This window comes from Cebus imitator, unplaced genomic scaffold, assembly GCF_001604975.1.
Source record: "Cebus imitator isolate Cc_AM_T3 unplaced genomic scaffold, Cebus_imitator-1.0 Scaffold163, whole genome shotgun sequence".
In the NCBI taxonomy this organism is placed as follows: domain Eukaryota; kingdom Metazoa; phylum Chordata; class Mammalia; order Primates; family Cebidae; genus Cebus; species Cebus imitator.
In genome coordinates this window covers 4,790,078-4,812,745 of record NW_016107478.1, presented here as the reverse complement: position 1 = coordinate 4,812,745, position 22,668 = coordinate 4,790,078, and the positions used below count along the sequence as shown (strand labels likewise).

Below are 22,668 nucleotides of genomic sequence, written 5' to 3'. Positions count from 1 at the left end.
CTAAGGCCACAGTCTCCCTAACTGATTTCTGAACAGATCAGGCTATAGAACCAGTGAGTCTAAATGCATCCTGATGAACTTCAGAGGGAGGAGATAGTTTTTTCCTCCCAAGGGTATGGAGTGGTGGCAGGGGATTGGGATAGAAAGTTCTAGAGAGCTGTTTTGGTGGAGAAAAGAAGAGAGCAGAGAGTAGCTGGTTTATCACCTAGTCCCATTGAAGTAAAGCTTCAATGAAAATCTTACTTCGCCAAGAGGCCAAGTGAGCCCCCTGATTCCCCTTGTGAGATGGGGTTGGGGTGTTCCTTACAGCACTGCAGACACAGGGGGCTACTCCAGGTCAGTCAGGCCTCATGCAGCAGAAACAGGTGACCAACAATGACCCCACTGGATGAGGAAGGAGTAAGAAGAGACTTAAGGAAAAATCCAAGCACCTGTATACTTTCTCAGAAAGGAAAGACAGTTCAACTGTGCAGTTGCTAAGCACCTACTATGCCCCTAGCACTAAAGCAGACAGGATGGGACAGGGGGAGGCTCAGGAAACATGGACCAGCAAGTCATCCTCCTCTGAGATACAAATCTGCACCATTAAAACAATTCTGCTAACTGTATAAGGTTATTTTGAGGGTTAAAAAAGATAGCAGTTTGGCAGCGTTATAAGTAATAACACCTACTGGTCTGTGCTGGAGGCCAAAAAGGTAGAATGGTACATGTCAGACTCACCAGAGGATTTGAGTTGGAAAAAAGAAGTGAAAACTAATATTTACTGATCACTATGTGCTATTTTTAAAATGAGAAGTCGATCATTTTTATAGCTATGTTTAGAATAGTACCTGGAATATAGTAAGCACTACATGAGTGACTGCAGTTACTGTAATTTTTTTGTTTTTAATTTTTTTAAATTATACTTTAAGTTCTGGGATACATGTGCAAAATATGCAGGCTACATAGGTATACATGTGCCACGGTAGTTTGCTGCACCCATCAAACTGTCATCTACATTAGGTATTTCTCCTAATGCTCCCCCTCCCCTTGTCCCCCACTACCTCAACAAGTCATGCTGTGTGACATTCCCCTCCCTGTGTCCATATGTTCTCATTGTTCAATTCCCACTTATGAGTGACAACATGAGGTATTTGCTTTTCTGTTCGTGTTGGATTGCTGGAATGATGGTTTCCAGCTTCATCCACATCCCTGCAAAGGACATGAACCCATTCTTTTTGATGGCTGCATAGTATTCCATGGTGAGTTCCAGCTCTCCATAGTATTCCATGGTGAGTTCACAATATTGATTCTTTCTTTATCCAGTCTAGCATTGATGGGTATTTAGGTTGGTTGCATGTCTTTGCTATTGTGAATAGTGCTGCAATAAATATATGTGTACATGTGTTTTTATAGTATAATTATTTACAATCTTTGGTTATATACCCAGCAATGGAATTGCTGGGTCAAATGGTATTTTTAGTTCTAGATCCTTGAGGAATTGCCACACTGTCTTCCACAATGGTTGAACAAATTTACACTCCCACCAACAGTGTAAAAGTGTTCCTATTTCTCCACATCCTCTCCAGCATCTGTTGTTTCCCAACTTTTTAATGATCACCATTCTAACTGGCATGAGACGGTATTTCATTGTGGGTTTGATTTGCATTTCTCTCATGACCAGTGAGGATGAGCTTTTTTGCATAAGTTTGTTGGCCACATAAATGTCTTCTTCAGAGAAGTGTCTGTTCATATCCTTAGTCCACTTTTTGATGGGGTTATTTTTTCCCTGTAAATTTGTTTAAGTTCCTTGTAGATTCTGGATATTAGCCCTTTGTCAGATGGATAGATTGCAAAATTTTTCTCCCATTTTGTAGGTCGCCTGTTCAATTTAATGATAGTTTCTTTTGCTGTGCAGAACCTCTTAAGTTTAATTGGATACAATTCGTCAATTTTGGCTTTTGTTGCCATTGCTTTTGGTGTTTTAGTCATGAAGTCTTTGCCTCCATGCCTATGTCCTGCACGGTATTGCCTAGGTTTTCTTCTTGGGTTTTTATGGTTTAGGTCTTATGTTTAAGTCTTTAATCCATCTTAATTTTTATAAAGTGTAAGGAAGGGATCCAGTTTCAGTTTTTGCATACGGCTAGCCAGTTTTCCCAAAACCATTTATTAAATAGGGAATGCTTTCCCCATTGCTTATTTTTGTCAAGTTTGTTACAGATCAGATGGTTGTATATGTGTGGTGTTATTTCTGAGGCCTTTATTCTGTTCCATTGGTCTACATATATGTTTTGGTACCAGTATCATGCTGTTTTGGTTACTGTAGCCTTGTAGTATAGGTTGAAGTCAGTCAGCATGATGCTTCCAGCTTTGTTCTTTTTGCTTAGGATTGTCTTGGCTATATGGGCTCCTTTTTGGTTCCATATGAAATTTAAAGCAGTTTTATTCTAATTCTGTGAAGAAAGTCAATGGTAGTTTGATGGGAACAACGCTGAATCTGTAAATTACTTGGGGCAGTATGGCCATTTTCACGATATTGATTCTTTCTATTCATGAGCATGAAATGTTTTTCCATTTGTTCATGTCCTCTCATTTCCTTGAGCAGTGGTTTGTAGTTCTCCTTGAAGAGGTCCTTCACATCCCTTGTAAGTTGTATTCCTAGGTATTTTGTTCTCTTTGTAACAGTTGTGAATGGGAGTTCACTCACGATTTGGCTCTCTTTGTCTATTAGTGGTATAATCCATGACATAAACAGAACCAATGACAAAAACCACATGATTATCTCAATAGATGCAGAAAAGGCCTTTGATAAAATCCAACATGCCTTCATGCTAAAAACAGTCAATAAACTAAGTGTTGATGGAAAGCATCTCAAAATAAGAAGAGCCATTTATGTCAAACCCACAGCCAATATTATACTGAATGGGCAAAAGCCAGAAGCATTCCTTTTGAAAACCAGCACAGGACAAGGATGCCCTCTCTCACCACTCCTATTCAACATCTCATTGGAAGTTCTAGCAAGGACAATCAGGCAAGAGAAAGAAATAAAGGGTATTCAAACAGGAAGACAGAAAGTAAAATTATCTCTGTTTGCAGATGAAATGATTGTATACTTAGAAGACCCCATTGTCTCAGCCCAAAAACTCATTAAGCTGATAAGCAACTTCAGCAGTCTCATGATACAATATTGATTTTTTTGTTTTTTAAAAGCATTATTGAGCCATTAGCATTCAATGAACTGTACATATTTAAAATGTCTGATTTGGTAAGTTTTGACACAGCATACAGCAGGGAAGATATTACCACAATCAAGGTAAACATACCCAAATCTTTCCTTGTGCCCTTTTTGATCCTACTCTCCTGTCCTTGTTGTGCCCATTCCGTGATTCCAGGCAACCACTGATCTGCTTTTTGTCACTATATATTTGTTTGCTTTTGCAAGAATTTTAAATAATGGAATTATGCTTCATTTAAGAAAGTTGCATTTGTTTCTAGTGCAACAACTTTGGAAAACAGTTCAGCAGTTTCTTAAAACTTACATCTACCTTGTGATCCAGACATTCTATTTCTATAAAAGCTGGGCAGGGATATCTGGCCCCATGTTTCTGGAAGCTCCTAGGAACACAGCATCTCAGAGGTCAGGGACAAAAATCTTTAGGGGGAATCTATCTGTCAGCTGGCCTGAGCCCAGTTTTCCACAAAAGACTGCAAGTTGCCTGGAAGAATCAGTGGCTTCTGTTACTCAGCATAATTATTTTGTGTGATTAATCCATGATGTATCTTATATTATGGTTCATTCCCTTTTACTGCTTAGTAGTATTTCATTCTCTTAATACACCAAGAGTTGATCTATTCGCTGCTGAAAGACATCTGGGTTGTTTCCAATGCTGGATTATTACAAAGCTTTATTTTCTGGTATGAACACTGCTGTACAAATTTTTGTATGGATACATGCTTTTGTAAGAGTGGAATGGCTAGATCACATAGTAGGAATACGTTAACTTTGTAACTGCTAAACTGTTTTCCAATTTGGTTGCATCATTTTACATTCCCACCAGCGGTGTGTGAGAGCTACAATTCCTCACCTCTTCACCACAATGTCTGCCATTCTGAAATGAGTGGAAGTAGTAGAGGATCTCACTGTAGTTTTAATTTGCATTTCCCTTATGACCAGTGCTTTTCATTCAAATCTCTCCTTTGGTGAAATGTCTATTCAAATGTTTGCTCATGTTTGCCCATTTTAATTGAGTCTGTTCTCCCTTTCCTCTAGGCCTTTGAGGGAAGCTATTCAGGTGAAACGGACGAGAAAGGACTCTGGGGTCAGTCCTCTAGAGGGCTCAAAGTATCCCCTCCCTGCACATAGTGTGACCCATTTAACCACTCTTTGCCTCAGTCTCCTAACTTGTAAAATGAAGGACAGTAATGGTACCTACATCATAGTATTGTTGAGCTGTTTACATGATACAAAGTCGTAGTAAGATGCTTGGTACACTGTCAGCGGTCAACAGATGGTAGCAAGTAGCATTATTGCTTACCTCCTCATGAGGACTGAGGCTGGGGTGCTATTGCCTGGGGTCAGAGATACTCAGTCCAGCACAAGTTTCTATAATGTTTCTCAGATGTCTTGAGAAACAAGTTACCTTGAGCTTTTTGAGTGCATAGTCTGTCTCTCATTGTCCGCTGAACCGTATCAACCCTCTCCTCACCAAATCAATGCCTAGCATAGTTTGTTTTCAATACATGCAGTCTGAGAGCTACTCTTGAAACAGAGAGTGTCCTGAGAATGCTGGTTCCTAGAGGGCTCACGACAGCAGGTCCTGGTAAACGAAGAGGAAGCGGGCACTTTCTGAGCAGCACCTCAGTGCTTTCATTGTTAGGTGTCACAGAGGTCTACTGTACCATGTAGAATCCTGTCCCAGTCCACCCCTCAGATAACTTCTGCCAATGTCACTTGTTAAAGAGACCATGACAGAGAAACTGGTCTCACTTGCCCGTTCTTCTCAGCTACTAACAGAAGACCATTAGTTCATGGTACATAGCTGTTCTGTCTCCTTGCGGTGCCCTCCCAAAGGGCTCACACACACCCACATCCTGCTCTGGCCTCGGGGGAAGTCAGCTGCAAGGCTTTGTGGACACAGCAAAGAAAAACAAAGTGAAGAAGACTGAGAAAAGGGCCTACTACCAGAAACTGGGCTGGCAGGAACGGTATCTCAGTGGGAGCTGGGAAGCCATGATCCTGCAAATATCTCTTCGTATAGAAAAACCTCATCTACCTAGGACTTGAGACGGCCTCTTCTTCCTATTTCTACCACACTCCAGCCATGCATTAACTATAGTAGTTATCATTTTGTATTATAGTATCTCCTTTTCTTGTCTGTCTTTCTCAATGTGCCTGAGCTCCTTGAAGGCAGGCATGATATTTTATCTTACTGAAGACTTTTAGCACTTAGCCAGGTAAACACACACAAAAAAAGGTTTTCTTTTTCTTTTTTTTTCAATTAAAGTTCTTAGGTACATGTGCAGAATGTACAGGTTTGTTACATAGGTATACATGTGCCATGGTGGTTTGCTGCATCCATCACCTCGTCATCTACATTAGGTATTTCTCCTAACGCTACCACCCCTCATTCCCCCAGTACCATACTGTTTTGATTACTGTAGCCTTGTGGTATAGTTTGAAGTCAGGTAGCATGATACCTCCAGCTTTTTTATTTATTTATTTATTTTGCTTAGGATTGTCTTGGCTATGTGGGCTCTTTTTTGATTCTATATGAAATTTAAGGTGTTTTTTTTCCAATTCTGTGAAGAAAGTCAATGGTAGCTTGATGGGGATAGCATTGAATCTATAAATTACCTTGGGCAGTATGGCCATTTTCATGATATTGATTCTTCCTAACCATGAGCATGGAACATTTTTCCAACTGTTTGTGTCCTCTCTTATTGCCTTGAGGAGTGGTTTGTAGTTCTTCTTGAAGAAATGTTTTCTTTATGTGTGAATAATATATTTTTAAAATAAATTTTTAAATTTTAGAATAGTTTTACAATATCAGATGTTTGTAAAAATCTTACATGCCTCACATCCAGGTACATTTCCCCTATCATCAATATCTTCTGTCAATTGTATATGTCACAGTGAATGATGGATGATATATTATCATGAACTGAAGATCATAGTTTACTCAAATTTCCTTAGATTTTACCTAATGTTATTTCTCTGCTCCAGGATCCCACATTACATTTAGTTATGACATCTCTTTAGGCTCCTCTTGCCTGTGATGGTTTATCTGACTTTCTCTGTTTTTTGATGAGCTGGATGACAGTTTTGAGAAATACTACTCAAGTATTTTATAGAATTTCCCTTAACTAAGACCTGTTTGATGTTTTCCTGGTAATTAGACTGGGCTTATAGGATTTGGGGATGAACAAAACGAAGACAAAGTGTCATTTTCATCACATCATATCAAGGTTATGTACTATCAACATGACTTATCATTGTTGACGTTGACCTTGTCACCTGGATGACAGAGTGTCTCTCATATTTCTCCAATGTAAAATTACTCTTCCCCCATTTTCCATAGCACATTCTGTGGAAGGAAGTCACTATGTGCAGCCCACACTTAAGGAGTGGAAAGTTCCGCTCTACCTCCTTGATAGTGGAACATTTATGTAAATTATTTGGGATTCTTCTGCATGGGAGATGCATCTCTTCTTTTCATTTATTTATTTATTCAAAATAATTTATTCACATTAGTATGGGCTTATAGATATTTATGTTATACTTTGGGTTATAATTCAATACTACTTTATTTTAATGCTTAAATTGTTCCAGTTTTGGCCACTGGGAGCTCCCTCAGTTGGCTCCCTGTGACGTATTCTCATCTTTTTTTTTGAGAACTTCCTATCTTTCTGGCACTGCAAATACTCCAAGCTCATCTTGTATATTTCCTATCTCAGTCCTAAAATCAACCATTTCTCCAAGGAGTTCTGGCTCTTTGTACTGGATAATGGTATTATTCACCATGAACTGGACACTACATGCTTGTAAAAACTAACTCTTGGGGTATCCTTGTTTCTAGGCCATCTCTGCTAACAAAGATAGGAAATATATATGTATTTACTAACCTGTACAAGTATATGTATAGATCCATAACTATTTCTATATGTATCCTCTGCATCTATGTTAAACTAAATATGAGTTCATACTGATGTCTCTAATTCTAATCCATAACCATATGAATTGTTCATGCATGATTAATGACTCATTTTTAATAACATTGTCACATTCGGTATTTTGTGTCAGTACAATGCCACATCATTTACAAAGATGGCCTAATTTAAACCTGAACATAACTTTATGGGTAAATACTATTGCTCACATTTAACAGATGCAGAAACTGAGGCACTGAAAGATGAAGCAGCTTGCCTAAATTCACATAGTAAGTGGTGGGGGCAGCATATGAGCCTATGTCTTTGAGTTTCCACATTCATTCAATGATACAGAACCAATATCTCTACATTCATTTAAGACTGAGAAAACTTCAGTTTTGAGGGATTTAAGATGCAGATGTAGTTCCCAGCTCTCTTCAAGTATTGTTCTGCTCAAATCTTACCTCGTCAATGCTCCTCCCTACCCCAACCCCCCAGGGTCCTCTTCCCATCTGACATGCGAACTGCAAGACAAGTTGCCAAGTTACAACCCGACTTGACAGCTCAAGAAAAGGGTGAGGGTGCAAGGGCAAGGATCAGCTACTTCTTACCCCGTGACTTTTCAACCTCTGGCTAACCCCTGCTGTGTATTATCTAGGGTTTTGGTGACTTGGTAGTAATTAACTCTGAACAAGCAGCTCTGCTTTCATGGAGTTAAAAAAAGCACAGCATTTTTTTCCTTGTTAATTAAATCATCCATAAGGAAGATAAATGTGCAGCCCATGCTCGTATCTTCTAAAATATCAAAGGCCTTAGTATGTCTTATGTTCAACCTTGGACTTTTTCTCCAGATTCCTGGAAGTAACAGGAACCTGGAAGTAGGAAGCTTCTAAGTATTTCACTTACGTGGTCATTCATTCATTCATTTATGCTTTTTGGGTGATCTAGAAAGAGGCAACCTGGATCAAGCATAAAATGTTTCGGGAATGTTGTCTCAATTAATCTACTAAATTGGAAACATCAGAAGTGAGTAAACAAGAAGAATAAGAATCCTTCAGATCATGCTGAAAACCACTTTTTAAAAAGCCCACAGCCCCCTCTGGTCCCTGCGTTGTTTGGTGAATTTTTCTTCACAGTGGCAGTTTTATTTGCCAGAACCACAACAAAGGGGGTCCTTGAGTCTCCCTGGGAGTGTTTCCTCAGACCTGCACGTCTCCTAGACCTCACAAAGGTGTTATTGTTGCTGGGCTCCCAGCACCTGAGGGAGATCAAAGGCACTTTCCCATGCCAGCATGACCACAGTCTCGCCCTCATGACATAACATTAAAGCTGATGATTAATCCCCTTGGCCCATAAGGTCCCTTCCCACTCCCAAGTACAAAGCAGGGTGGGGGTGGGGACTTCATTTCCAGCACAACACGACCATCATAAACTGGCATTTTATGGCCCTCATTCATCGCAACCAACTGCAGCTGCCCATCAAGCTCGTTAAAGCCCAAACAGTTGTTTCATGTGAGCCATTTATATCACTAGGAAAGTTTCATAAGAATCTCCACCATTTTTTAGTGTCTGCTATGTGCTAGGTACAAACCTACCTAATGCATGTTACTCAACAACCCTGTGAGACTGGCATCAATATCCCCAATTTGATGGATGAAAAATCTGAGGTTCAGAGAAGTTAAGCAGCTCACTCAGGTCAGGGGGCCAAAACGTGCATGAGCAGATGTCCGAGCTTGCCTCTGGACAATATAAAAGCCCATGCTCTCACCATTCCTCTATGGGTACATCATATTCATGCACAATTTAGGAGGCAAGGAGGTGTATGAGCTTTGGAATCATAGTGAGATTTGAGTTCTCAGCTCCAGAACTTCAAAGCTTTGTGACTTTGGGAAAATTACTGGACTTTCCTATGTTTTAGGTCCCAAATGTATAAAATAAACAGAGTAGGGAAAGCCAGTCTCATCTCCATTAAGAGACAGTAAGACTGAGAAGCAGTGCGTCACAGAGACACTTGCATCCATTTAGATTTGCTTCTGTTCAGAAATCGGAATTGAGTGGGGTAAAAATGCCTGAAATTCAGATCTCCCAGGAGAAGCCTGATTAGATGTATTCCTGTGAAAGTATGAGATAATTTAAACAGGATTAAATCAGTATTCAGTGAAGACAATCTAACAAGTGTAGACTCACATCAAGGGAAAGAAGGGCTGGCTCCTGGGCTGGTGCCTTCTGGCTTCAAGAGGCCTCAGGCCTCTGCAGATCTCTCCCTTCAGGGACAGCTAAGCCTTATAAAAAGGCTGCTGAGTGGAAGAAATATGCTACAATTTTTTTCTTTGTTTTTTTTTTTTTTGTTTTTGAGATAGAGTTTTCACTCTTGTTACCCAGGCTGGAGTGCAATGACACAATCTCGGCTGACTGCAACCTCCGCCTCCAGGGTTCAAGCAATTCTCCTGCCTCAGCCACCCAAGTAGCTTGGATTACAGGCGCCTCCCACCATGTCTGGCTAATGTTTTGTATTTGTAGTAGAGATGGGGTTTCACCATGTTGGCAAGGCTGGTCTTGAATTCTTGGCTTCAGGTGATCCACCTGCCTTGGCCTCCCAAAGTGCTGGGATTACAGGCACGAGCCACTGCACCCGGCCAAATACACTGCAATTTTCAAACGTAGACAAGTTCCATTCAAGGCTGCCTAGACCCCAGACAAACAGTCCAGCAGGAATGTCACCTCAAGAAGATTCTATCACCCTTCACCCTCCCAGGCAGAGTCAGCCACTGTCTTTTCTGCTCAGTAAGGATAACAGCCTAGTGATTAAGAGTGAGCCCTTGTGATATGCTTACTGACCTAGGGATGACATCCCTAGGTCACCATTCTTACTACTACTTATCGCAGAACTCCAAGTGTGAAGGAGAAGATGACTGGGAGTGAGTTCCTAGTAACAGAATGCCAAATAGCAGAGGGTTTCTCATAAATCGTAGAGATTCAGGCTGGTTAATATTACCTCATTTAATCCTCACAGCACTCTGAGACAGATGCTGTCACTCTCTACATATTGCAGATGAGGAATCTGGGGCCCAGAGTTTAAGTAACTTGCCCAATGGCCCATAATTAGTAAACTGAGGAAGTGGGATTGGAAACTTGGGCTGGCTCCCCCCACTATGCAACATGGGATGTCACGGGCAAGAACACATCACAGAATACACTGGCACATAACAGATGCTTAGTATCATGAGTTCAATTTGTAGCTACATTCGGGGGCCTTGTATTATATTGTAATGTCTGTTATGACTTCATCTCATCAATGGTAGGGCCAATGTCATTCTTATATCCACAGTTTAGCACAAGAGCATAAGTAAATAAATACATGTATTCATATTCACTCAACCAAAATATTTGATGGTGAAAAAGTCTCAGAGATCCCTACAGTTGCAAAACAGTTTAACATCCCACATAATTTCCTCCGTAGCTGCTCTGATTCTGCCCTGGGCTGTGTCTGCTCTAATCTCTGCTCATCTCTCTCTCCTCCCCCACTCTCCCCTCTATTTCACTCATCTGGGAAAATTCCAAAGAGTTGTCGATTTAAGTTTAACAGAGTAATGACTTTTAAATAAAAATATGGTAGAAATGGGTACTTATCGGAATGGAATGCTTTTAGACTCATGCATTTAAAGAAGATATAAATTTTAGGGCAGACACTAAATTTTAACTGCAATCTTGGAGAAAGCCTTTCCACTAATTCATGGAGAAAAATTAACAAAGTGAAAATTGCTTATCAGTGTTCTTTTGAAGTCATGATATGCAGGCTAATTCTATAGATCATCAGGACGCTCCCAGGGAGATAGATTTATATTGATTGAGAGAGAGTTCCATGGCCAAGGAAAACAGACACTCTTTGCGGAGAAGACCCCACTACCCATTAGGGACAGATCAGTCTGGAGGAGCTAGACTTTGCCACCTTGGGATCAGACATCCCCTTTCATGACTGGGCTCTCTGGCCAGCGTGATGTCAAAAAGAGCACTCAATCCTTTTCATGCTTATTAAGAATCTGGCCCCTAGAAAAAGATCCAGCAAATGTAAGCAAGGGTGTTGGAGCGGGTAGCTGGGCTTCTGGCTAGACAAAGCACAAGCAGCAGGCAGGGAAGAGAGGAAAGAAGTGCAGAGGTGAAGAAGCCAGCACTCAGGGTCTCCTCCCAGGCTGCCTCCTGCTGTGTGGTGGCCTTCCCTTTGTGCTCAGTGGACTTACCCCCATGTGACAAGAAGATGTTCCACAGATGACAGCCAGCCGTGACGTCACTGGCTGCCCTTCACAGACGAGGCCGTGCCCTCTCACATCTGCCCCAATCACTCCTGTGAGAAAGGAAAACAAAACCAAATCCTCTTTAACACATAAAAAAGAGGGAGAGAAAGCTAAAAACAATCATTAACAAATCTTCTTTTTAATAGTCAAACAACATGCAGGAAGAGTCCTGTGTGTCTTGCAGTCTCAAAGGGCATATTTGCCTGCATGGGAAAACTCAGAAACCTGCTCAGATTTTGCTTTGTTCTGGTCAATGTATAGCACCCAATGTTATAATAATGACAGTAACTGTGATTGTCATAATAAAAGCAGCAGTTATCAGTTATTTTGTGTTCACTAAATGCCAGGCACTATGCTACATATTTGCATACATGGTCTCATTTAACACCATCAAAGATATTATTAATGCTAGGCATCAGAGGAGAAACTGAGGTCTGCAGAGTTTAAGTGACTTGCCCAAGGTCACACTGCTAGGAAGGAGCACAGTCAAATGGAATCTGCTTTAACACATCATATCTCAATCCCAAAGAAGCAACAGCAAAGGAATTGTCTGATGACTGAATCTTTCTGGCATCCCTAGGTCACCATTCTTACTACTACTTATCATAGAACTCCAAGTGTGAAGGAGAGGATGACTGAGAATGAGTTCCTAGTAACAGAAGGCCAAATAGCAGAGGGTTTCCCATAAATGGTAGAAATTCAGGCTTCTTACCCACAGGGCTCGTACTCCTTGATACTTGCAGAGCAAGCGAAGTTACAAATGTGACAAGAGAGCTAGAAGACTGTTTAGGGCCTGGAGTTGTACTCATTTTCTCAAATATCCAACAAGCCCCTTCTAGGCACAAAATGCAATATACTAGGTGTGATGTAGAAGCCACAAACATGCAGACGTGCAGAACTACAACACAAAGCTGGGGGTGGAAAGTGCTCAGGCAGGACACAGACACTGGGTCACAGGAGAGAACAGCTCCTGCTGACCTCATCAGCTCCCACGCAATGCCATGTTTGCTGTCAATCTCTGATCTTCAATGCTTTTTCCCACCTCAAGACCTTCACATTTGTTCTTCCCTCTGCCTGGAATGCCATTCCGCCAACGTCTCTGTCAGGCCAACTCCTATTTAGAGGGTTTACCTGATCCTCTAGGACAGATGATTCTCCCTGTTAAATAGTCTCAGGCACCGGACCTCCCTAGCACAAAAGACACTGGTAATTTCAAAACATCATACATCCCATCTGCCTCCCTTCTATAATAAAAGTTGCTAGGAGCTGGCACTGTCTTACTCTCATGCTTAGCCTAGGACCTACCACAGTTGCTAGTTCAATGCAGGAAGTGAGAATATGAATGCTTGGGGATGCAAGGATGAAGAAGACAAGCCCCTGCTTGGGAAAAACGGGAACACTAAATGGAGCATTTCAATGCAGGGAAATCAGTACTGTATACCACAGGAGGGGCCACAAGGCCAGCTAACCCACCTAGAGGGGCCCAAGGAAGTTCAGTCTATACTAAATTCTGCAGAACTTAGCAAGGTAAATGGCAGGGTGGGAGTGTCTCATCAGGCCACAAATCCCCAGATATTGAAGGCACTGCCTGCTCAGCAGCAGCCCTTTCTAGAAAGTAACGTGAGAAAAAGGCCAGAGACAGGCCTCTTACGGCTCTCAAGGCTCTTCCACTACTTTTTCCAAATTCTACCTTCTGGGACACAGCAACTTGTGAACGTCTGCTATTGTTCAGAGGTCCAGCAGCAGGGGGAAGTAAGACTCTTCCAAACTTTCTGTGTTAGTTATCACAGTAGTTAGATTACCAACAACTAGGCGATAGAGGTCTGAGACTTTCATCTGCAAGAATCCTTGGCCCACGTGTTTTCAGATCAAGTCCCCTGCTCCACTCAGTCTTGTGGGGCTGCCCCTGCAGGCAGCACTTCCCAGACTCAAGTCAGCCAAGGTTGGCCCTGCTGGGACATCTGGGGCTGGAGGAAAGGGGACGCAAGAGTCTACCCCATTCTCTTCTGTCCCAGGCAGCAACTGCTTCCCCTCCACCATTTGGGCTCTGGTGACAGGGCTGCCATGGCTCCAGCATCTGCTGGTGTCCTTTGCCCTTAGACTGTGGGAACACCACCTCCCTCCTTAGTCCCTCCAGTATGGGGATGTTGGCAGCTTCCATTTCACTGATCTCTGATTTGCTTCACAGGGAATGTAGCCCTTCTCAGCTCCTCTGTCATCAGTCACCATTTTTGGGTATTAAATTATCTGTTTTTTAAACATTTAGAGTGGTTTATGTCTGGCTGGGTGGATCTTGAGTGATACGATACCCCATTTAGGGCACAAAGTCTTTTGTACAGGAATAACCCTAGATATGAGCTCATTTTAACTGAGCTCTTTTTACATGCTCTTTCTATACATGTTTCATTTTATTCTTACAACAACCTAATGTGATAAGTACTAATATTATCCTCATTTTACCGATAAGAAAACCGCAGCTTAGAAATGAGCAGTAACTTCACCAGGGTCACACAGCTCGCAAGGAACAGGGCTGTGATTCACATTCAGGTAATCTGATTCCAAAGTGCTAGTCCTTTGCCACCAAAACTCAAGGGTTTTTCTCTAGGATAAAAATCCAATAGCCAGGCAGTCAATGTTTACTTATCTATATATCTCAAAGAGTGGGATCTTAAATATATTGATTTTGAGATCCACGATAGAAAACAAGTTGGCCACTGCTGGTCCACAGCTTCATAAGTAGGTTCGAGGAATTCCCAATAAACACCAATATTTACTGGTTGCATACACATAGAGTACAGGCAAAGTTAATGTTACAGGGTCATTCAATCCTTAAAAGGAATTAGAATGAAGGAAAAATAAATGTGTAGGCAATATTTATTTGTTTCTTCTCAGGTTAGGAGATTCATTGTTGCTATATCTAGACTTAGAACTTGAGAGCTAGTGTGCTATTACGAGAAAAGGATGGAATTGGGAGACAGAAGGACCTGCTATAAAATGAGGAAAGTAACATCATCAAATGGTTGCTTTGATATTGCAGAAATGCTTTAAAAATTTGATTAACAGTAGCTCTGTCAGCATCACCACTATCACTCTCTCCATCATCATCATCATCATCATCACCTGAATCCCCTCTGAAGAGGCAATTGGATTCTTTCTTCTTTTCTAGTAAACATATCAGATATCAAAGATGGGCTGGATCCTATGCTAAGCTCTTTGAATGTTCTCTCATTTAATCATTGCAACATCCATAAAAGGTAATATTCTTTCTTCCTCTCAATAGATGCAGAAGCAGAAGAACAGTGTTCAGGTAACCTGTTCAAGGTCACACAGATTTAAGAAGCAGTGCCAGGATTTGACCTTGTTCTGTCTGACTCCAAAGCTTATGTTCTTTCTACACTCCCTCACTTTATGATGTTATAATTGTCTTATATAATGAAAACATACTTGGAAGTGCTAGTTCATCAGGAAACACAGTGAGAGCCATGGGCTAAGAGAGTTAGAAAAAATGAGTTTCAGCCCCAATTCTGCCACAAATGGCCTAAAAGTTTGAACCGGTTCTCTTATCTCCACAATGAGAGAAGTGAACTACAAATGGAGGTCCTTCCTCAGCCATTCTCAGTATATACACAGTTCTTCTCCTAAAATATGAGGTCAGATGTCTTCTTATCTAAAATTGTATATATTGAGCAGGACTAGCCTGATTTTCCCTCAAGAGAGGTTATCTATGCTCTGCCTAATGTCCACCTCAATTCGGTAGCCCTGCATAGCTGATGTTCACTTCAAGACCACATGAATAGGAGAGCTGACGTTTTTCCTTTGGCCACACAGTGCTCTGATGGGTTATTCCAGAGAAAAGAGGTTCAGAGACAAGCAGGAAAAAGCAACAAAAGGTGGGAGAAGCTGTCTTCTTTCTGGAGAAACATATTTTGCAATCCATAGAGGAATCACAGACTGCACGTGTACATCAGGAAACAATTCACAAGATGTGATTTTGACACAAGTGCAGCTCTCGGTACAACTGGGGCCCTTCATATGACGATATCAGTGTCAGCTTATTCTGCAATCCTCAAAATGTTTAAGGGGCAAAATTAGCAGCTCAAGAAACGGGCATAAAAAAATAGTGACATTATTAACTGTGTTTTCCCTGAAGCTTGCACAATGCTCAGCCGATGGTGGTGGCTCAATTAATATTTGTTGAACTAAAAAACAAATAGCAGAAAATCAGGCTTACTGACTCAATTAATTAAATGTCTCCCACCCCTCAACGTAACACAGATAGTTCTTATCAAGCAATGTTTAAAAAGAATGTTAAAAAAAGGAACATTGAAAACTTCATGAACAGCTCTCTTATTCACTTTAATATGCTGTCTCCTCCTTTCCTCTCTCCCATTCATTCAACCAACAATATGTCCACCCAAGCATTGAGTACCTACTAAAATGATGTAAAATAAAAAAGACTCTGCAAATGTTATGATTAAGAGTAGATTTTCCTATAATTTATCAAGCTATGACAGTTCTGAAAGCTTACAGGGTTATATAGAAGAAAAACATCCTGAGTTCTTGCAGTTGTGTTATAATTATCTCCTACTTTTATAGCCATATAAAGTACTTTATAGCTTGCAAAGTATCCTCAAACACTGTAACCTTCAATTAGTCTTTAGAAAATCCTGTGATATGTGTATTTTATTTCCAGTTTACAGTTGAAGAAACTGAATTTCAGAAAGGTGAAGTAATTTAGTTGAGTTTATTTAGTGACTTAGAGGCAGAAGTTGGGCTCAGACTAGGATTTTCAGTCTCTGCGTCTGATGTATTGGCATTTAAGATTCTCTTAAAATAACAACCTTAGGCACCTTCTCTGAAGACTCAAAAAGGATAAGAAGGGTTTTGAACATTACTTAAGACTCTATCAATTTGAGACTCTTGATTCAGCCATTTGGATGAATGAACTGACTGATAAATCACATCCAATGAGTTTCTTGCCAAAGCTGGCTGGGAGGTTCCTGGAGTTCCTGGAGAGGAAAGTCTCCAGAGAAGGCTCTCAAGAGACCACCAGTTCCATGCATGTAAACTGACAACTGTATCCTCCTGGAAGAATCATATCAAAGACATGTTCTCTGCAGAGGACTAACACCATACTACATACAAGTAGACACTGAATTCTATTATTTTGACTAACATTCATTTATGTTATACAGAATTCATTATATTGGGTTAGTATTATAGTGCAGTGCTTAAAAATAAGGACTCATTCATCATGTGATTTTGGTTAAGCTTCTTATCTTTACGCCTCGATTTCCACATCTCTACAATACGAACAGTATGCTCCTTACAGTATTATTATAAGAATGGCACATGTTAATATATATGTAAAATGCCTACAACAGTGCTAATAACAGAATTGTGATGATGGAAATGTTCTATATCTGCACTGTCCAATACAGTAGATACCAGACACATGTGGCAATTGAGCCCTGAAAATGTGGCTAGTACAACTGAGGACTAAATTTTTTATTCTGTTCTAATTAATTCACATTTAAGTAGCAACATACAGCTAGTGGATATTATATTGAACAGTACAGATTAAAACCTGCCTAGTACTATATGAACCTTTGCTGTTTTTACTATTTTTATTATTGTTATTGCTGCTTTTGTTACTTTACCTATTTCTTTAGGGTTGGACTTGAATCCCTCTTCATCCCCTTGGGCAAAAATGCCTTGATCCCTTAGAACTTCAATTTCCATATAGGAAGAATTTGGATAGCAATACTTACCCACAAAGTTGCTGGGAGAATTAAGTGAGATTTAGGTGGAACACATCAGTACTCAATAAATGGGAACTGTTCCTTCCAGGACCTACAGAAGTGCCTGGCACAAGCAGGACTCCATATGGGTGGTTCCTTTTCTCCTTATTCCTGAATTGCTTTGCTGGTCCGTGGCCCTAAGCATTTGTTTAATTTGCTCCCTCTGCCTAGGATATCTTTTTCCACCAATACACTTCATCCCATGACAATCCTGGGGAGCATGGACTCCATTTTGAAAACTCAGTTGCAGCATCAGAAACCTTTCCTGATCACATCTCCCCACATCCCCAAAACACCCCAGCCCAGCAGAACTGACCAAGCCTCCTTCCTTTTTATCTTATCTCCTGACCCTCTGTGGATTCCATCACTGTATCTGTAGTTTATGTGTTTGCACAGACAATATAAACAAATCCCTCTACTAAACAATGAGCAAACAGAGGCCAGGCCAAGTCTTCACACTGCAGTGGCTCACTATTTTTTGTTGTTATCATTGATGAATGAATGAATGAATAAATAAATAAATAAATAAACGTGTGTGGCAGAAGTCACATACTAGTAAAGCACAAGACATTTTGTAGGTAAAAGTAGCATACTTATTCATGGACAAAGGCTCTGTGTCTTAAATATGAATAAAGGTGAAAAATATTGATGGGTTTTGAGTGACAACTCATGGGTAATAATGTAATTACTGGAGCTTCACAACATACCTTGTCAAAAATCACTGGTAAAGACTAAAGCTTCTAAGATCCTTGATTATTAGGAGATTGCTTTGTGCTTGATACTTTGCAAATATTATATTTGATTCCCACAATGATTTTGCAAGGTAGTTATTATCACATTGATATACAAATTGAGAAAAGGAGAGTGAAGTTTTTCAAGCAACTTCTACAAGGTCCCACACTGCTACATTGCAGGGGACTTGGGGATGGGACTATACCATACCCAGATCTATCTGACTCTAACTGTACCTTACCTAACATTGTCTCATGGAGCCCACAAAAGCTAGTTCCTTTCTTTTCAACTGTTTATAGGAACTCTAAGTATTACCAAACAATAGCATAGCTGAACTCAGATCTCTTTCAGGACTTACTGTCAAAATACCACTAAAGCAAACCCAAAGGGTTAACCTCAAGCCTAGCAAATGAAGGGGTGTAAAATAGTCAAAAAGATAACCCCAATGTTTCATGAAGTATTGCTTTGGCCTTGAAAGAAACATGGTCTAGAACTTACCCCGACTAAATCCTAAAGAAGGTTTACTTTAAAAAATAATCCTGTTTTAAGTCAACAGAGAAATTTTACATACCTTGACATTGCCACGACCCCCTCCCCCTCAACCCTCCCACTCTCTGCAGAGCAGGAAAGGTAATAGGGAAGGTCTTTGTCTACATGAGATGTAGACAGACATTTACTAGATATCTGAACTAGTTAGGGTGTAATGATTCAAAGCAAGGACTCTGGAACTACACTGCTTGGTTTCAAGTCTGGCAAGTAGGTCAAATCACTTAAGCTTCCTGGGTCTCAGTCTCCTGACCTATAAAATTGGAATGATGAAAGAATGTAGCTTACAGGGCTATCATGAAGATTAACTGAGTGGAACAATGCCTGGGACACAGTTTACTCAATACAGTTTCACCACTATTGTTGTTACTACTGACAACTTCCAATCTTCGGCGTTAATAGCAAGGCTTGGCATGACAGTTCATTTACTTTCATCACAGTGTGTGCTTTGCCAGAGTTATTTGGGTTTACTCAGATTGATTGGAACATCTGTTTTTTGTCCTTGACTATACAACTGATGACAAAATAATTGGGGGCCCAGAGGAATAAGGAAAATGAGGCACCAGGTAGTAGGCAGAATCCAGGCTAGCATTTTAAACATTAGGAATAAACCAAAATCTGTTTATTTCACTAAAGCCACAGTGACATGTAGCACCATGCATCCTGCAATTTAACTTGGGATGGCATTCATCATTTCTGTCTTCATGCCACACTCCTCCATGACTTATAGCAATCAGAAGCCAATTCAAGAGGCTGGTTGGATTGGAAGGAGTGGAGAGAATAAAGAACAGACCCTCTGATAACTGGGTCTCAACTCCTCAGTTTCTCCCTTCTACCCAGAAAGATCAAATCTCAAAGGCAGGCTAATAGGTATGGCTTGGAAATCTGAGACTTTAGAGAAAACTAGAAAAAACTACAGTGAGGACAAAGCAAAAACTTGATTTCAGAAATTCCTTTCTTCCTAACCTCAACACAGCCTCTACATTACTTAGACGTTATCATCTGTGACTTCAGAAAAGACAATTTTTCATTCTTAGACATTAGGCACGGTAAAGTAGCAGGCTGAAATCTAATCGAAATGGCCAAGTTAACTCATAAAAATTACTTTGCAAAAATTATAAACAGAAACAAAATTAAGAGAACTGGGCTAAGCACCACAAATGCATCTTGTAGAATAAGTTCCTTAAATAGATCTAATACTGTGACTGTAAAGCATACAAATTCCTCCAGAAAATTTATAACTTTACTAATTCAACAGCTATTTACTGATCCCCAATTATAAGCTAGGAACTATGCTGGGTGCTATAATCTAAAGATGAAAGTTGTTTCTTTGTATTCTACAAGATTCCAGTCTAGTAGTGGTGGAAAAATACACAGGCAGACATTTATCAGACAATATGGAGTGACCAGTGACTCAGGTCTGAATAGGAAAGCACCATCCTTATATCTGGAGATGAAGGATCACAGGGATGAATCTGAGCTAAAAGGTTTTGCTACATTACCCAATTTATTACCATTAAATCATGCCCTTCTTGCCTTATCATATTTTTCCATGTCTGTCTACACTTCATCAAGCCTAACATAAAAATACTCAAGTTTAACTGTTCCTCTGGGTCTGCATTTCTGTATGATGGCTAGCATGTCACATAAAACATATTACATAAATGTGTATGCTTCTCTCTTGTTAATCTGTCTTTTGTTAAAAGGGCCCCAGCTATGAACCTCAGATAAACAGAAGAAAAGATAACTCTCCTCCTCTACACTCTATTAAGTCCAGGGCCCAAGGAATCCCCCTTATTCTGGGGCAAACTGGAATAGTTGGTCATGCTATGTGTAAGGCAAGAGCCTTGTGCTTGGGATATAGGCACTATTTAATAAATGTTAGTGGGAGAAAGCAGGACTAGCTTGCCTTCCACAACCTTATCTTGCTCCTAGACAAATGGTGTCATTTATAAAATTATTCAAAGGCTCCTTGAAGGTAGAGAAAGAAATCAGCACCCCAGATAATCCCCTAAAAAATATAAAACGAAACAGTGAAATGCTTCAGGAAAACATCAGGAAAGAGATGGGAAGTGATAGGATAAGTTCTTTAGGACATTTGAAATAGAAGAAGCCTGAAATTTAAAGAAAGAAAAATCTTAATTAACAGGCTAGCTCTCTTCTCTTTCCAACCTCTGATGCTAAACTCAGTACCACCTTACTTGATATGAGTTTCGGTTGCAACAGAAACTTCCAAAGGTTTTGTTGGGGTTAGTTGAACATTGACAGATTCTTCACAGCTTGGAATTAACTCTGAGAGCCAAAGCCAGGCCAAGTTTCTATGAAGGCTAGGATTTTTCCTGGGGAGGGTCAGAGGGCTCTCCTACATCTACACTGATTAATTTATCCTTGACCCAAGCTTCGGACAGTAAGAACAAAAAGACAAATAGATCCAGAAGCTGGATGTTGATTCTATTCCTTGCCTGTCACCACTATTCCTAGGAGACTGTAGATGGGAATGTAAGGTGACCCCCACCACTGGGTAAGTGTCGGGTCAAGGGCTCAGAGATTTAAGTGATATGCAGAGCAGCTAGGGAGGAAAAACAAAGCAAAACAACCCTAACCAGGATAAAAAGCCCCAGGTTGCAGCACAATGAATGACATGTGGTTAACATAGTTTCAAAGAGAATAATGGCTTAGATAAACAAATAGTGTAGACTATGAGAGTAAAAATGAATTACAGAAAATCTCATGAGGTATGCACTGACATTTTTCAAACCTGCAGTTGAAATGACATCTCTGCTTCTACTGAGGACAAGATTTAGCTCTCCTCTCCACCTCTGCACCTGCTCTTGACATCTGCCCACCTTCTCTGGACAGCAGTCCCAGCCAGGCTTTGCTCTCCTTTCTCTGTGCCCATCCTAGGTGCCTTAGGGAAGGGGTGCCTGTGAGGAACGGCACTGGCTTTGAGGGAGACATTTCTAAATATCACCACTTACATGACCTCACACAAATGAGCTGAGTTACCTGGGCCTCTGACCTCCCATCTCTAAAAGGAAAATGATGATTTAAAAGTAAAAAAATCTCCAGGCGCAGTGGCTCACGTCTGTAATCACAGCACTTTGGGAGGCTGAAGTGGGCGGATCACCTGAGGTTGGGAGTTCAAGACCAGCCTGACCAACATGGAGAAATCCCATCTCTTTAAGTACAAAATCAGCCAGGTGTAGGGGTGCATGCCTGTAATCCCAACTACTTGGGAGGCTGAGGCAGAAGAATCGCTTAAATACAGGAGGAGGTGGTTGCGGTGAGCCAAGATTGCGCCATTGCACTCCAGCCTAGGCAACAAGAGCAAAATTCCATCTCAAATAAACAGTAATAATAATAAATAAATAAATAAATAAATGAATGTGTAAATCTTGGCTTGAAAGAACAGTGCTGTCACATGTTCAGCCATGATTAATAGTATTTCCCTTCTCTGTTTAGAAGTATTCAATTCAGTAAACATTTACAGAGCACAACTTTACATCAGGCAGTGTGCTCAGCACTGCTGGGAAACAAAAGTAATCTCTGTCCTCAAAGAGCTTATAATCTCTTGAGGAGCCAAGAACACGACAGAGGCAGACTCATAGCTGCAACAGAGGACAAACAAGTCTTCTGACAAGAAGTAGTAATTCCTGCTGTATGGGCCTAAGAAGACTTCTTTACTGAGACCCTTTTTCCTCTGACCTTATGATTAGAAGGATCTCCTCCACCCTGGCTGTGGCTGCTGACTCCCGGCCACAAAAATGGCTTAGCTGTTATCATCATCATCGGCTAGTAGTTGTGTAGTATTTACCCATGTCAGGTGCTGTTTTGAGTGCTTTAGGTAAATTAACTTATTTAATTCTCTAAACTGCTATGATGCCCATTTTGGAGATAAAAACCTTAGACTCAGCATGTTCAGTAACTGACACATGATGACAAAGAAAGTAGGTGACAGCATGGAAAATAAACTTAGGTAACTGGCTTAGGTAGCCAGAAATCATACTTTTCTAACCATTATGCTGTTGAAACGGTATTATATATATCCCTGTACATGTTTTTTGGTACACTCAAGTACACATTTCTGTTGGATATATTCTGCATATCCATATTATTTTTCATTTTCCTTCTGCTTTTTCTTTCAAATTCTGTATTTCAAAGGAAATAATTTT

At 40.5% G+C, this 22,668-nt stretch overlaps 1 protein-coding gene across 13 annotated transcripts in view; it reads right to left on the bottom strand.

The window, feature by feature from the left end:
* The window catches only part of FGGY (FGGY carbohydrate kinase domain containing), a 432,024-nt gene that overhangs the window by 174,951 nt on the left and 234,405 nt on the right, over nucleotides 1-22,668 (bottom strand). For all 13 annotated transcript variants that reach the window (XM_017544014.2, XM_037744071.1, XM_037744075.1 and 10 more), the window contains one exon: nucleotides 11,364-11,467. In XM_017544014.2, the coding sequence (XP_017399503.1) occupies nucleotides 11,364-11,467 (104 nt within the window). The remainder of the gene's footprint in view (nucleotides 1-11,363; nucleotides 11,468-22,668) is intronic.